General features: G+C 42.3%; 5 protein-coding genes across 5 annotated transcripts; 2 read left to right on the top strand and 3 right to left on the bottom strand.

The window, feature by feature from the left end:
- Nucleotides 1-936: 936 nt before the first annotated feature.
- Nucleotides 937-1,827, bottom strand: EAE98_008021 (uncharacterized protein; the record flags this gene model as incomplete). Its single annotated transcript, XM_038955644.1, has 2 exons — nt 937-1,380; nt 1,621-1,827. 2 exons carry the CDS (start codon nt 1,825-1,827, stop codon nt 937-939), a joined length of 651 nt encoding a protein of 216 aa, XP_038807938.1.
- A 2,660-nt stretch (nt 1,828-4,487) lies between these two features.
- Nucleotides 4,488-4,721, top strand: EAE98_008020 (uncharacterized protein; the record flags this gene model as incomplete). The annotated part of the gene is made up of 1 exon (XM_038955643.1): nt 4,488-4,721. One exon carries the CDS (start codon nt 4,488-4,490, stop codon nt 4,719-4,721), a length of 234 nt encoding a protein of 77 aa, XP_038807937.1.
- A 2,492-nt stretch (nt 4,722-7,213) lies between these two features.
- EAE98_008019 (uncharacterized protein) lies at nt 7,214-7,734 on the top strand (the record flags this gene model as incomplete). Its single annotated transcript, XM_038955642.1, has 2 exons — nt 7,214-7,347; nt 7,401-7,734. 2 exons carry the CDS (start codon nt 7,214-7,216, stop codon nt 7,732-7,734), a joined length of 468 nt encoding a protein of 155 aa, XP_038807936.1.
- A 1,734-nt stretch (nt 7,735-9,468) lies between these two features.
- Nucleotides 9,469-11,624, bottom strand: EAE98_008018 (uncharacterized protein; the record flags this gene model as incomplete). Its single annotated transcript, XM_038955641.1, has 2 exons — nt 10,668-11,624; nt 9,469-10,547 (listed from the first exon to the last, which is right to left on the bottom strand). The coding sequence occupies exons 1-2, from the start codon at nt 10,879-10,881 to the stop codon at nt 9,469-9,471; spliced, it is 1,293 nt and encodes a 430-aa protein (XP_038807935.1). The 5' UTR covers nt 10,882-11,624.
- Nucleotides 11,625-13,208: 1,584 nt separating this feature from the next.
- On the bottom strand, nt 13,209-14,163 carry EAE98_008017 (uncharacterized protein; the record flags this gene model as incomplete). The annotated part of the gene is made up of 2 exons (XM_038955640.1): nt 13,209-13,673; nt 13,750-14,163. The coding sequence occupies 2 exons, from the start codon at nt 14,161-14,163 to the stop codon at nt 13,209-13,211; spliced, it is 879 nt and encodes a 292-aa protein (XP_038807934.1).
- Between the last annotated feature and the right edge of the window lie 1,004 nt (nt 14,164-15,167).

Here is a 15,167-nt window from a genome sequence, read left to right as displayed (position 1 = left end):
CGGGGTATGAAGGTCGAATAAACTCCACCAATACAACATTTCGCCTTCTTTTACACATCACCAAGGTCTTTCTTATCCTGGCCATCACTCACAGCTTCCTCGTCTTTTTTCCTCCCTTCCCCAATCCTTTGTTTTTCCTTTCTCTCTCTCTCCTCCAGCCCGGTCCCTATTTCATAACCGCAAACAACATCGGACTCAAAACAAGATACAACAACGCAATAAAAGTATATGTCCACCCCAACCCCATTTGATCCACCATCGGTACAACCAAAGCCGTGCTTCCTGCCCCCAACAAACACCTCACCAAATTAAACGCTGCCGTCCCCGTCCCCGCAGCCTCAGGATTAACATCCACAATCAGAATACTAACGGCCTGCGTACTAGCAATCAACGTATACCCTAGCACCACCAAAATCACACAAGTTTCTGCAATATTTCCCCGGAAATGCAATATCCATCCATAGGTGATGGTACTTAAACTCGCAAGCAAAATCATGGGAAATCCTACTTGCAATTGTGCTTTGTCGATGGGAACATGAGATAGATCCTGTTGTCTGGATTTCACAATTGTGATTCCTAAGCGACGAGCTTCCCGGAAATAAGACCAGTCGATGATTTACCCTGTGTGAAAGCGGCAAGAAAACATCCGCCACAGATGGGAAGATACATAAGACCGACTTTTAAATCGTCATAGCCGTATATATCGTGGAATTGAGAGGGCATTCCAGAAATGACGGCATAGAAACCTGCATAGACGATTCCGGCATAAAACAATATAAGCGCCGCTTCTTTTTCCGATACTGTTCGTAAAGTCGCCAATGGATTTGGAAAGCGTAATTTCCGGGCTGCGGCCAATTCATCACGTTCTGAGTAATCGGGAGTAATACCCTGCTTTGAAAGTTTATATTCTTTACGGATGTTGATGAATGAACGACTTCATTTGGGTGGTGGTATTGATCCGTCGACTACTATTTTCCTGTAGGTCTCATGCATGAAAAGAAGAAGTGGAATGAAAAAGGCCATGGAGAAAATCGCTAGGAATCCGAAAATCCACTTCCAGCTGGTGTATTGGGATACGATGCCGCCAAGAATAGGACCAACTGCGGGTGCAAATCCAGCCATCATAGATGCATAACCAACGCGAATTCCTCTTTCAGCGGAAGTGGCAATGTCGGCTACTACAGCATTTGCTAAAGCAACAGTGCCGGATCCACCGGCTGATTGCACCATACGGAGAATGAGGAGAGTGACATAGTTGTTTTGGAGAGCGAGAGCTATGTTGGATATGATGTAAATCGTGAAACAGATAATGTAAGCCGGGCGACGACCCGCTGAATCCGAGAAACCATCAATGAAAGCCGGAGCTATAGCTTGGAGAATCTATGGCTTTATGTGAGATGATGTAGCAAGGGATAAGACGAGACTTGCCATATAAGTTGTGACTGTCAAATTTACTTGACTACTGGTGACATGTAAGTCTTCAGCAATGGTATTGATAGCCTTGAAATAGATTTGATTTGTAAAAGGGGAGAAAAAAGTGGCGAATGTAGCGATCAAAACGAGATGTCATTTCTCCCACTTGGAGAATGATGTATATGGAACTTCTTGCTGTTCGAGTACTGTTTTTTCGTCAGGAATATCGTTCTTCTGAACCGTATGGCTTTCCTCAGATTTCTCTGGTCGAGAATTGTTCTCAGCTGCAAGCCGAGTTGAAATATTCTTGAGTTCTTCTTTCGAACTCCTTTCTTCATTGATGATGTGCTCGGATAGGGATTCTTCCTCTTTTATCTCATTACCAGCCAATCGCTCGGGTTTTACCTGCTTCATCGTGAAAGAAAAACTCTTCCGAAGAGTAGAGATGCCACAAACAGTATTGTGGAGTCAAAATGACATAGGGGAGTAAAAATACCGATTCTCATGTTGTATGTACGTCGGCGCGACGGTGGTATTGATATCGGTAATAAGAACTTACCTCCGTTGGTGAATCCATGTCGCCGAAAATGGACTCCAATAACACTTTTCGACGCAATAGTGGTGAAATGTGCAAGCACCCTTGCAAGACATTAGATATTTGGTGTGCTGGTGTGCCTATCGATTGGCCGACATAATCACTGCTGCGGTTGCAAAAACCAACAATCGCCATATTCAATTCGAAACATACTATCGTCGTGCCACACTCCGCTCGAGATTGTGCAACGTTGTCGTACTGGCAGCATTAAGGAATAATGGTTTGTGGAAAATCTTATGTGCTTCTGTGATTTCGGAACAATGAGCGAGACAACAGGGCTCATTGATGAATATACACGACGTAGGGCTGTCTGTGCTTCACGAGCCTAGTGAATGTATCGCAGAGTAATGAGTCTCTCCAAAATTGGCAAAACCAAAGCTAGAGTCTCTCAGACATCGATAAATTCGCGTATGCGACTGATAACCGCTTGCCTGAGATTGCACAATCTGGAGACAAGGATGCTTTCTGAGACGCTTTCGAACTCGAGAAAGATATCACTCTCCAAGAAATTGAACACACAAGCTATCACACATACCAAGATATCGCTGCTGCTCATACTCTTTTCGATTACTCTTCTCGATTCTGGTCAGAACACTATTCGAGATCAGGATCAGCAAAGATAAGTGCTTTTAAGTCTGCCTTCAGTCTACTGAACATGAGTCAGAATTGTTCTAAGAATTGGTTTCGTTACTTTTGGTTTTTCGCAGAACCAGATTATTTGTACCCTTCCAACTTTGATACATTGATTGCCGCATGAATGTATTAGTTGACAGTCACACAAGCTCCTTGGTAGATATTTGACTTTTATCAGCGAACAAGTATCGCCATATTTTGCGATCCCATCTTGCCGAAATACTTCCACGACGTCCACGGGCATGCCACTATAATTGATATTATAGTCAGCATGTGATAGTCTAGATGAGATACATCGATTCGAGGGGAGTATGAGAGTGTCGTCGCAAACCTTGAAGAACATGCCAGCCTATCCAAGTAGCTTTGCCAAATTTTGCACTCTAGAGTTTCCGATTTGAGGATTGCAGTGAATTGAATTGTGAATTTCAAAAAGACAGAACAAGGCGATTTGTTATTCTTTTCAAGTTGGAACTGAAGGTTCCGAAGGATCGTTAATTGAAAGTATAGTGAACTAATACCAAACCATCCCATTGGGTGACTGTGAAGTGGTCAAATACAGAAGGGAATGACAACATTAAAAAGGTGGTCTGATCATCCTGAATGAACAGTTACTTCGTGAATTACAAGCTCATTCAGGGCTTTCGTCACGGAACCTTTCCAATGGAAAGTTCGCATTGGGTAGATGGGGGAATGGCAGTGGCCCTATTGAGCCTCAAGAAGAATAAGTATTAAAGCTCTTGCCACAGGAGTTTGTCAAGAGAAGAGAAATGCTGGAAGTAGGCAGTCTTTTGTAAGTGCCTCATCAGAAAGTGTCTAGTCGGACTGCCAGAAAGTACATTGAAGGGGGACGAATAGTCTTATAGTATTTGATTGCAAGAAGCTCTTTGGATAAAGGATTCAAAGGCCTTGTGGAATAAAATTGGAATCAGGGGGCTATAAATAAGCTGCTCAATGTGGTGATTACTCGGTTGCGTCTTAGAATTGTAGTCATTTTTCAAAGTTCGTTTGTTTGAATATAAAATCCGAACGAATTGCAATACACAAGAATCAAGCGTACATTCAGAGAGGGAGAGAGACAAATTGCAAATCAATTTATGGCTTATTTTCCGTTTCTGGAACTGCGTGTATCTTGATATTTTCACGCACGAGGCTTTTGACCATCTCGTTCCTTCCACTTGCGACGCATGCATAGAATGATAAACAAACAATCTTGAAGCAGAAGTAACGGCATGTTATTCTCTCTTCCTTGATACTAAATAAGCATCTGGAAAGTGCGAAGATGGGTTAAACAGGAGTAATAAATCGAATTTTGCTTTTCCAGGAACTCCCAGACCTGGACATAAACAATAACAACGATTTTACTCGACTTCGATTCAGAGATCGTCAAATTTTGGTTGAATTAAAATACCGATACAGCATAGATTTCAAAGAGAATTTCATTATAAGTTTGTATTTTTACCCAATCACTCCCGTTGTCAAATTGAATTCTAGAATGCACAGATATCTCTTTCGTTGTTTGGATGCTAACAGTCCGGCTGCTGGATATTTTAAATTACAAAACATGAGTGATTTTGTGGTTCCTGCAGATCTTGATGGACTACCTAATCGTGATGTCTGGGACGAAAACCAGACCAATCTTCAAAGGATCCGTCCGTTTATCTCCGCAGTTGACCTTACTATTTCATCCGGGCCCTAAGAGACATGCAATCACATGAATTTGACGCGGCCAAAATCTGCGGGCGGATAACCATTCCTATTCTAGCCCAAAATGCTACTTTTACCGAGAATAACAAGAATTGGAACGTTTTAGAGGTATTCGCGCCACATCTCAAAAAAGTTTCTTTGTATGGCTTCCAAAGTTTTGAAGGAAGATCTGGAGGAAAATTATCCAAGACCTCAAGGCAGACCCCGAAATGACTACGAAGCCGCTCTTGAGATTTGCCAGCGTGCTCTACCTGCTGATCGAGGTGTAATGCACTTTAGTGACGAAATACGTAGTGTTAATTGCTTGGGAGAAACTCAAACCAGATTCAGATACCGGTACTTGTGGGCCTTGGATCGTGATAATTCCATGGGGTAAACGAAACGTCCGTCGCGATTGGCTATATGGGGGAAGAATGATTACCCCCGGCAGTTCATTCCAGATGCGGAAAGAATGTATGTTTATAATACCCCATTTTCCCCTATTCCGGGTAGCGAAAGATATCAGTTCGAATTCTTCATGCCGCACATTCCCGAACGTAACAGAGAGACGTATGAGAGAATGGCAAAATCCTTCATGGAATTGATAGGAGAATGTCCCCCGATGAGGAATCCTGATGAGTTTGGAGCAATTACTCACGATGATGAGACAGCATGCCCACGATGTTTTCCTCCCCCTTCAAGGTCCTCGTGGATTCTTCCATTGGATGGGGTAATTGAAAGAGGCTCTTGCGTCGGCTTTCATCTCTAGAGACATGTGCGACAGGCTAGAAAAAGAAGGATAGGAAATAGAAATTAGACTTTATTCAAAATCAAAAGAGAAGGAACATGGCATCGGACCTCTTATATTCTTCTTTTCCTGTGCTGCTGATTGTAAATGACTTGATGGATCTTATCAAAAGTACCAGGTGATGATTACTCCTCAAGAGCTGGTCCGGCACAAACACGATAGTCGGCTTTGGTTGTGGGAAAACAAAGTCGTCCAAATCTCACAAAGGTGTACTTTTATAGCTCTAATATCTAATTGATACCCAACAGACCCGGGTAGTTGGAGAACGCCCGAAATTTAGTCGTTCGTTATAATGGTTCTTAGAATTTGTAGAAGATTGCATGGCCAACGGATACTCTCAACACTTTTCGATCATATTGATAGAACACTGAAACCTTGATGTGCGATTAAGTTCGTAGCACATAACTCTTTGCTCTTGATAATCTTTATTTCAAAACAATCAGAGATGAGAAATACGAAATCTGACATTTCGTGGCATTCTTGTTCTGGAAACCGGTGTGATCTGCCTTTCAAAACTTTGATCACGATCCTGTCCACTGTGTATTTAACTCGGGCCAAATGAGAAATGAAATAAAATTGAGATGAACGTGGAGACATAGGTTTCTCATAAAGCAACACGAAGATTTTACCGACCGGTGAGTATTTTTTCAAGCAACTCTATTCACCCCTTTACCCACTGACGAAACAGATTAAGGAGCGCATTGCTTAATGCGGTGTGCTGTCGATACATCAAATTCAGAAAGTATTCCACACGTGTAAGAATACAACTCAGTCTGTGGATCAAACACTCGTATTGACCTGAGTAAAGCAGGTAACGATCAAAGCGTTAGGCCATAGACAAAATCCAATTACATAAACAGGTACGAACAAAGGTCAGCCGAGTGTCGAAAGATTGCAAGCGAAGCGATGCAAAATATGCCAACAATAGGTACATACATCATTATTCCAAGAATACGGAGCAGCAGCACTTTTTGACAAGTTGACCCCTAATTGCCAAGCACGCACGTTGAATAACGCATCGTTCAATTAGACTTTCCACAAACTGGGTTTTACCCCACCCAAAAAAATACGGGAGTGGAGTGAGTGAGGCAAAAAGGGGCTATGCGGTGCGGCTGGTGCGATTGATTTAGGTAAATTGTGTCACTTATTCTCCTAACAACTCCGTAGTACATTTCCATCTTCTCGTAAAGTATGCATCGTTATTTGTGCGCATAGAATTAGTCACTCGATCGAGGCTACCGGGTGCCAGTGCTCACTCGGATACGTTGTTCCGTTGACCTACCTACCTTGGGCTATCTACTTCATAGGGGTTCGTATTAAATACCTAGTGGGAGCAGATCTCGGGGGTTTCGCAGCGGGTATATGTCCGATACTGATGGTACTGACAGTACGTGAATACTTGATACTATTTGCGGGGATAATTAAGCGTAAGAATAACCTTACGGCAGGATTTACTTTGGAATTTGTATAGAAGATTCTAGTGATTCTGTGGAAACTTTAGGGTGTTATGATTTTGTTCTGGCATGCATCACTGATAAAATTAGACATTTGTGAGGTTTGTAATAAATTACAAAATTATTAACATCTAATTGTAAATTTGTGATACCTAGATACTTGTCTTTAGGATACCAATGACTTGGCTCTATCAATTCTTCTCCCCAGCAATTTCAATTTTAATGCTAAATATGCTTAGAATTTTATCCAACGTACGATGTGAGGTAGGGACACAATGTCATGCATACTCTGTACAAGCAAAAAGCAACCTAAATCCAATGACGTTCGCCTCGTCCCACTTACAGCCAAGCCACAGCATCCACTGAATACGAGAGCGAGGATTGCCGGCTCCACAGATCGTCATTGTGTGTACTCTGTACATCGTGCATCTCGTATCTAATCATACACTCTGGAGACTCCATTAAAAAAGGAAATGTATAGCGATGGCAAGAATATATAAGAAAGAGGTATCCTGTTGTGTAAATCATCATTCAATCACACAATCTCATCATCTTCACTCACAATAACCAACATCTAAACCAATTCACTCAATTTCTCACCAAGAAATCAATCATCAAACCGCAAATATGCAATTCTCATCCGCTATCATTTCCGCCATCACCGTTGCTCTCGCATCGGCTGCCGCCATCGAGAAGCGCAGCAACGTCTTCGATGTCTCCGACTTCAGCGCCGGCTGCATCCCACACAGCACCCAGTGCCTGTAAGATTCCTCCTCTTCTCTTCTTCTCAAAGCTCAAACTAACCCCCTACCAGCTACTCCTTCACCGTGATCCAAAGCGGCTCCATGGAAACCCCAGCCACCGGTGTCAAATGCAACGCTCTCGTCCCCGCCAACACCGACGGAACTCTCCCCGACATCCCACAATGGGGCGGCTCCTGCACCGGCTCCTCCCGCCGATTCTGGTTCACCCGCGAGGATGCCGGTCTCAACTTCTTCGTTTCCCAACAGGTTTCTCCTGCTAGCAACCAAACTGCTTCCCACTTGCTCCCCAACAGCGAGTTGGTTATGGTTGCAAACTCCATTGGTAGCACCCAGAGCTACAACGGTCCTACCTCCTTCGGTTTGGACTACAGCACTTCCGCATAGAGGAATCGACCGAGAGGGAAAAGTGCCATGGCTTTCGCTACGGAAGTCTTTGTTTACCTAGTGATTATTGATGGATATTAGCGAAGTTTTTGTTTCTGTTCTGGTGTGTGGCGTAAGATATTTGGTGTAGCAAATAGCATTGAGGAGGATAATTGGGATAGTAGTACCTTATAATATAATTACTTCCCCCCATTTATTGTGTGCTTTGCTTGCAACTTTTTGAAGTCTCGTGTGCATTCCGCTTAACATTATCGCCAGCATCACCAATATCGTCAAGCGGAACAATACTTTGCTTTGCCACGCAACACAATGCATCGGCGAAAGATCAAATAAGCGAGACTGTAGTATTAGGATCTGAAGTTTTGTTTTTTGAGCATCATTTGAAGTTATCTTGTTTAGTGTTTGACTCCAGAAATTGAGTGTAGTATTATTAGTATAGGTAAGAGTTTCAAACAGTAGTGATGGTATTTTATCTTTTTGGAGGCGGTAGTTGTGATAATCATGGTAACTGGGTAAGTAGGTATGGAAAGGTGATATGATACAGACTTTGTAAATTGAGTAAGAGGTCAAATACTTGAACAGGATGAGATATCAAGTGGCTGTGATAAGATCAGTAGGTATGTAAAGCGATACTCTCCATCATCGCAATTAATCATTAGTAGCAGAACGTTCCAAATCCTTGGTTTCGGCTTTACATCTTCTCTGTCCTGTCGACCCTATTTATAGAATTAGCATGAATAAAGTCAATTGAGATAATTAATACGTTATCATCATCTCTACACACTCTAACAACATACCATATCATAATTTCATCTCAACACCAATTCACTTACTTACCACATACTCATACTCATACTCACAAAGCAAAATAGTATTGAAATTGACCTACATACATACTTACACAAATCAGGACCCGTGACTTTCAGGAAATTCTTTCCAAGGGACGAGGAAGGGATGATGTATCGCTGTTCCTACCGTCCCGCTAATATATATAACTCCAGTAGACAGGTAAATTGATTGCATGCCTTTTCTCCATCTCCCATCTCCCACATCCACACTTGAACCCTCACAAACTCTCTCCGAAACTTCAGAAAGTATGCATATACATATACATATCCATCTCTTTCCCTAATCACAATCACAATCACAATCACAATCACAATCACAATCACAATCACAATCACAATCACAATCACAATCACAACCACAATCACAATCACAAAAATTCCCCTTCCACCAGACCTCTCTAAAAACACTCCTAAATTCTTACAACTGGTATTCCCCAGAACATTTCGAATTCGTAACAATCCCGGCATTCCAAGATCTGAGATAGAAAATCTAAGATTGGGAGGAAGGGAGATATGAATCTCTGTTTGAGAAAAAAAAAAACAAAAGGAAAAAAAGGGGAAAAAAAGGAATAATAAAACATATCAAAGTACCTGAGTAGTCAGCAAACAAAACAGTATTCACGAAATGAGATGAAGGTGAGAAGCGAGTGAGTAGGATTAAAATTGGAATCAGATATATAACTGAAGATATCGAAAACCCAATCTTCCTAGCATTGTATTTTAAGAAATAAACATTTTTAGTAACCGTATAATACTCATGATCCTTACATGTGCACTACCCAACACATCCTCAAAATCATTTTCCAAACACGAGGAAAGAAGTGATATCGAGATAGCATCTCGCACTTCCTCATCCGACCCCCCAACAAGGAAACTTTCCTCCTCTTTATTCCAACTCCGCAATTCCCTCCCGAAACCTCCCTCCCTTGACATACTCCCACCCCTCACCCGGCGTCGTCGCCACACTCGCATTCCCACTCCTCCCCCCATTCCCCTCCTTCTCCTTCTCCTCCCCCTTCTCCTTCTCCCCAATCTCCACCGGCGCCGCAATATCATTCGGACTCTGCGGAGTCGCCGGCACGCCCCTCTGACTCCCAAACCCGGGACTCGTCCCCGCGCTCTCCGTAAACGGTCCACTGGGCGCCGTCGTCCCAAAATAATCCGATCCCTGTCTCCCATGCGGAGACACACCTGGTCTTTTCGAAATTTTCGATCCCGCTTTCGATTCCGATTTATGCGAGAAGCGAGAGCCGGAAATCTGAGACATGGCAGCGGGTGGAATATCCATATCCGGATGAGAGGAGGATTTGGATTGGAGAGCTCGCCGACGATGGATGGTGAAGAAATAGATACAAGCTCCTATGCATGCTAATACGAGAAGCGCAACTCCAACGCCGATGCCGGCTTTGGCTCCGGTGGAGAGACCGTGATTGCTAGATGTGGTATTGGAGTCTGAGACTCCGGTTGCGAGAATTCCATTACTTCCTGTACGAATAGCGGTTCCGGTGCCGGTAGTAGCAGCGCAGTAATTTGTACCGCTGAGAACCGCACAGCCAAATCCATTATCGCAACATCCGCCACCCATGGAACTAGCGCAGGCGAACTGGTTGGTTGTGCAACCAGATGGGACTATAGAGACGAGAGCGGGGGTTGAGGAAGGAAATAAAGTGACGGCGCATCCACTGGAGCCGTCTGAGGAAACGCATTGCGCGTTGTAATTGCAACAGCCTCCGCCGAGAGAACTAGCGCATTGGTAGTTAGAGATAGAGGGACAGGCGCGGGGAATACATGTTGTTGTTACGGTGGTGGTGGAGGAAACGGTGATGGTTTTGTTACTGAGAAAGGAAGCGGAGGAACAGGGTGAATCGCAATTACTGCCTATGGCGCAACAGGCGGGACCTTTGGAGGGGGATATGATGCAGTATTCGGTGTTTGGACAACATATTGCTACATCTATATCAAGACCTTTGAGAAGACCTTGTAATCAGTGGATGTTATTCGCATGATATAATTGAAATCTGAGGCGCCATGAAAGATATAAAGGATGCAAGATGGGAAGATAAATCAAGAATTGGGAATAATTACAAGAATGATATCCACTTGCACAAACTCCAGTATCTCTCTCAAACAACCTCCCCTCATTCAATCCCATATAATGTCTCGGACTCAATACATTCCCCTCATTTTCCATTCTCACAGCTCCAAATTGTCCCCGCACTTGTACCACATTCGTGAAACCCAATCCGAGGAATACTAACAGCCATGGTGACCGCGAAAATATCGATATCGATAGCGGCATCTTGAAGAATTCAAACTAGTTTATATCGCGAGATTCAAACAGAATGATCCATGCCGAGATATATGCATACAAGAAATATATAGGTATGTAACATGCCCTCAATCGATTGCGGGGAAAAGTAAAAAGTCTCCGTCCACTGGTGGCACACTGATGGCAATGGGTAATAATAACGAAATTTAACCCCTCGGACAAGAACCTTCGATGAGAAAAAAAGAATATAGAAAAGCAAAGAGCGAGGAAAGAAAGTAGCAGGAAAAGAAATTCCACAGCCGCAAAAGAGCGACATCCCCCCCATCAAAATCAAATCAACGAACCAACAAACAAACTCTCCGATTAAAAATTCAGTCTTATCGTAGCTTACCTCGAGCTTACATCTTGATACATCCATTCTACCCGGTCCCGGTTCAATCACCTCCTAACACTTAGAAGGCAGAAGCTGAGGTCAGCCGTAAGCCATATGTAGATATCGCTTGATATTATTGGCGTTGATGATTTTGGGAACCGGGGATGTGCAGCTGGGGATATGTATGAACTTGCCTTGCATACTGAGTGTAGCGAGAATCGTGATTGACGGATCGGAGCTGGGGTCTGGACATGGGATCACCAATATCTTCTATGGGTGAGTGGGCGAGTTTGCTTTGTGGAGAGTCAGATTTTTGGGTGTGGGTGTTTATTGGGATGGTGTGGTGAGAGATATCTTTGAGATTGTGGGAGAGATACGATACACTTTACATAGAGTAGAAGAATAGTAAGATACCGGATAATATATGATTGAGTAAGTGAAAAGGAAATAAAGATTGGATAATCAAAATATTTATATCTGGTGATCCTAGTAGTATAGGAGACCGAGTAGTTTCGAAAAAGGAAACTACTAGTCAATATTTGACTGTATCTATTCATTACTCCTATCCTCTCAAGCAAAACCCCAAAATCAAACTTCGAACCCTCAATTACTATCTACCAAGATAGAATCCTTACTATCTTAACGAATCAACAATCAACAACCATTATAAATCCCCTATTCCACATCATCATCATCATATATTCCCTCCCTCCCTTCCTCCGTCAACTCACCTCCCAAATCACTTTTATAAACCCAAAACGCAAGACTCAAACCCAAACCCGAACTCAAAATGCAGTCAGTATACCACCAGACAGTGAATTTTCTCGATATCGTTCTTCGATATACTATACCATAACATATTATACCACATCACATCTGTGTACCTATATACACATATACATAAAAGTATCTACCTATTATCCATCTCCAACCCATCTCCAACCCATCTCCCATCCATCTCCAATTCATCTATTCATGAACCCACCTGCACCCACCCACAGCATCCCATCCTCGGTACCGAAACAGGCAAGTAAGTAAGTAAGTAAGTAAGTAAGTAAATACCTACCTACCTATCAACCAATCTATCTACCTACCTACTAACCTATTAATCTACCTACTAAACTACACTACACATCTATTAACCAATTCACACATCTACACATCTATCAACCTAGTATACCTACCTACCTACCTACCCACCTACCAATTCCAATTCCAATTCCAATTCCAATACAAAGATATATATATATACATATATATATCCCTACCTAGCATACCAACTAACCTCTCCAACTCCCAACTAACCTCTCCAACTCCCAACTAACCTCTCCAACCACCAACCACCAACCTACACAGTCTCCTTCTCCTAGTCTAGTCTAGTCCAGTCCACCATAAGCAATATGCATGCACAACATCCATCCTCGAGCCATCCCATCCTCAATCATCAATCAGCGGCCAAGACACCACACCACCACCAGCTTCGGAGAATCAAATTCCACTGTGCATACATACATACATTTCGGAATGAGAAATACCGTTGACATTTTACATTTTACATTTTCCATTTTACATTGCTGTAAAAAAGATTGACATGATATGATGTGATGTGATGTGATATAGAATGGAGAATGATATGGTATTCGATAGAACTTAATACGATCAATGTAAACATAAAGAGATGCAAAGACGACGCAAACATCTCCTTACATGTCATCTATACTCTCTTCTCTGCACTAGACAACTGCTATGTAACTACTCTAGACTCGCCCGAATGGATTTCCTAAAAGAAACTCGGAATCCAAGATGAGATAAAATAAAATAGAATTCCTCCAACGCCCCAATCTCAATTAACCAAACAATAACTCCCATTAATGCGTGACATGCGTGTCCAAATGTACAAAAGAAATCTTCATGCGTGAGTATCTGTAACAATTCCCCCTCCCCTTCACAATATCTCGTTTAGAACTTCCATGGACCGCGTAAATTAACTCCCGATACTTCCTCCAAAAGGATGACTTTCTCGAAGATCGGCTACCAAATCATCGACATTATGGAGATATCTCCCGAGCAGTTCTTGTTTTTCCTCTAATGTTTTGGTATGTTCGCTTTCGCTCTGTGCTCTTCTTCTGCCCGACTCTTCTCGATTATTGATTGCAACGGGGAGTTTGCTGGGACTGCGTTGCATTAAAGCCATGGAGTTTGATGAGCCTGATGATTGGAGTGATGGGGTCTCGGGCATGAGGTAGAAGTATAAGAATTCGACGAGTTTGAGCTTGACATCGCGACTTGTCTCGCGGGATTTGAAAATGGAGGTTATGGTTAAGAGACCGTCGAGAGTTTCGAATGTGCGAGTGTTTTTGGGGGTGTCAATGAGTGAACATACGAGGGTGAGAAGGGTTGCAGATTGGATTGCGGGACAATTGACTGGTTCGAGGAGATCGAGAAGATGCTGTGGAATGTTAGTATCATATCATGTATATCATTCCGGGAAGCGTGAGAATGGGATTGATAGAATGGATACATACATTCATGTATAGTTCTCTAGAGAATAAACTCCTGGAAGGAGGATGTAACAAGAGAACCCCCTGGATCAATTCCAATGTTTGAATTATTAACAAATCACTTTGGCCATCATTAGTCTTTCCCATCAATCTATCCAAGCAAGTAACCAATCGCATAGCAACATTCCATTCGAAACCCTCCTGTAATCGAAAGAACTCTCGGAATGCGGCATCATTAGGTAGTTCACTCAGAGCTTTTCGTGGAGGAGGTTCTTTGCCCGGGTCAATCACTGAACGGCGTTTATCGACATTGGATCTTGGAGAATTGGATAGACAAATTTGTGCTAATAGTCCTTCGACCTGTCGGAGACCTTTGCGAATTTTGGAAGCATCATATGAAGAAAGATTATCGAAAGAGAGAGAAAGTAATGCTTCCATTGTTTGAATTTTGGTGTTCGTGTTCGATGCGTGGATTGGTTGGCGTGTATGAATGAATGAATGAATGAATGAGTGAATGAATTGAATTTTTTGTTATCTGATTCTTGAATGATTAATTGATTGCGCAAAATCGCAACGAATGATCTGAATTGTACAATTGGAAAGAAGGAATAAATATGGATTGATTTGAATATGTTAATACAGGAAAATGAAGAGAAGGTATGGGAAAGAAAGAAAGAAGGTAGGTATTCATCTATCTATCTATCTATCTTATTTTAGAAATTTTGTAAGAAGCACAGTTGGGATAATGGTTTCGGCGTATAATCAATCGTTCTCAGGGCAACGAATCCAAGCGACGGGAAGGCTTTCAGGGAAGATACTGGAGAGTAGGTAGCGAGATCGAGGATAGCTTGCGGTATTCGCTGCTTGATATGGAGTGAAGAGTGCATTGACAGACGGTGGTTCGAGTGAGTTTGTCTGTGGGTATTTCCCTTTCTTTTCTATTGAAGTTTGTTTATTTTGTTTATTTTGTTGTTACTGTTATTTTTATTATTATCATGATATTGAAATATACATGACGCAATAACAATATATTTATATGAAACTATTTGATCTCTGGATATTCACATCTACCTAGTACCCTACCTACTATGTCGCTACCCAGCGTCTATTATCAAGATATAGGTATATACATCTATAATATATATGTATATCTACATATACCCGGTATTTACCTACCTAAGTATCAAGGTCCATACAGCTTTTTCTTTTTATAAAGAGAGGAAGAAGAAAATAGCGACCTTCAGCCTCATGTCTTCCAATATGGCATGTTCATCAATCCATATACTTATACCTGGAACCGATGCATGCTCAGGTGGTATCTGTATTCTCACACGATCAGACGAACATACCACACAGCCACTACTACCATTACTACCACCACCACTGCAACCATCACCATCACCACCACTCTCACTCTCACAGACATCTGCGGAAAGTCTATC

Source organism: Botrytis deweyae, assembly GCF_014898535.1.
Source record: "Botrytis deweyae strain B1 chromosome Unknown BDEW_020, whole genome shotgun sequence".
NCBI classification, from domain to species: domain Eukaryota; kingdom Fungi; phylum Ascomycota; class Leotiomycetes; order Helotiales; family Sclerotiniaceae; genus Botrytis; species Botrytis deweyae.
Note: the sequence above shows the minus strand (reverse complement) of the source record. Positions and strands in the feature narration are given on the sequence as shown.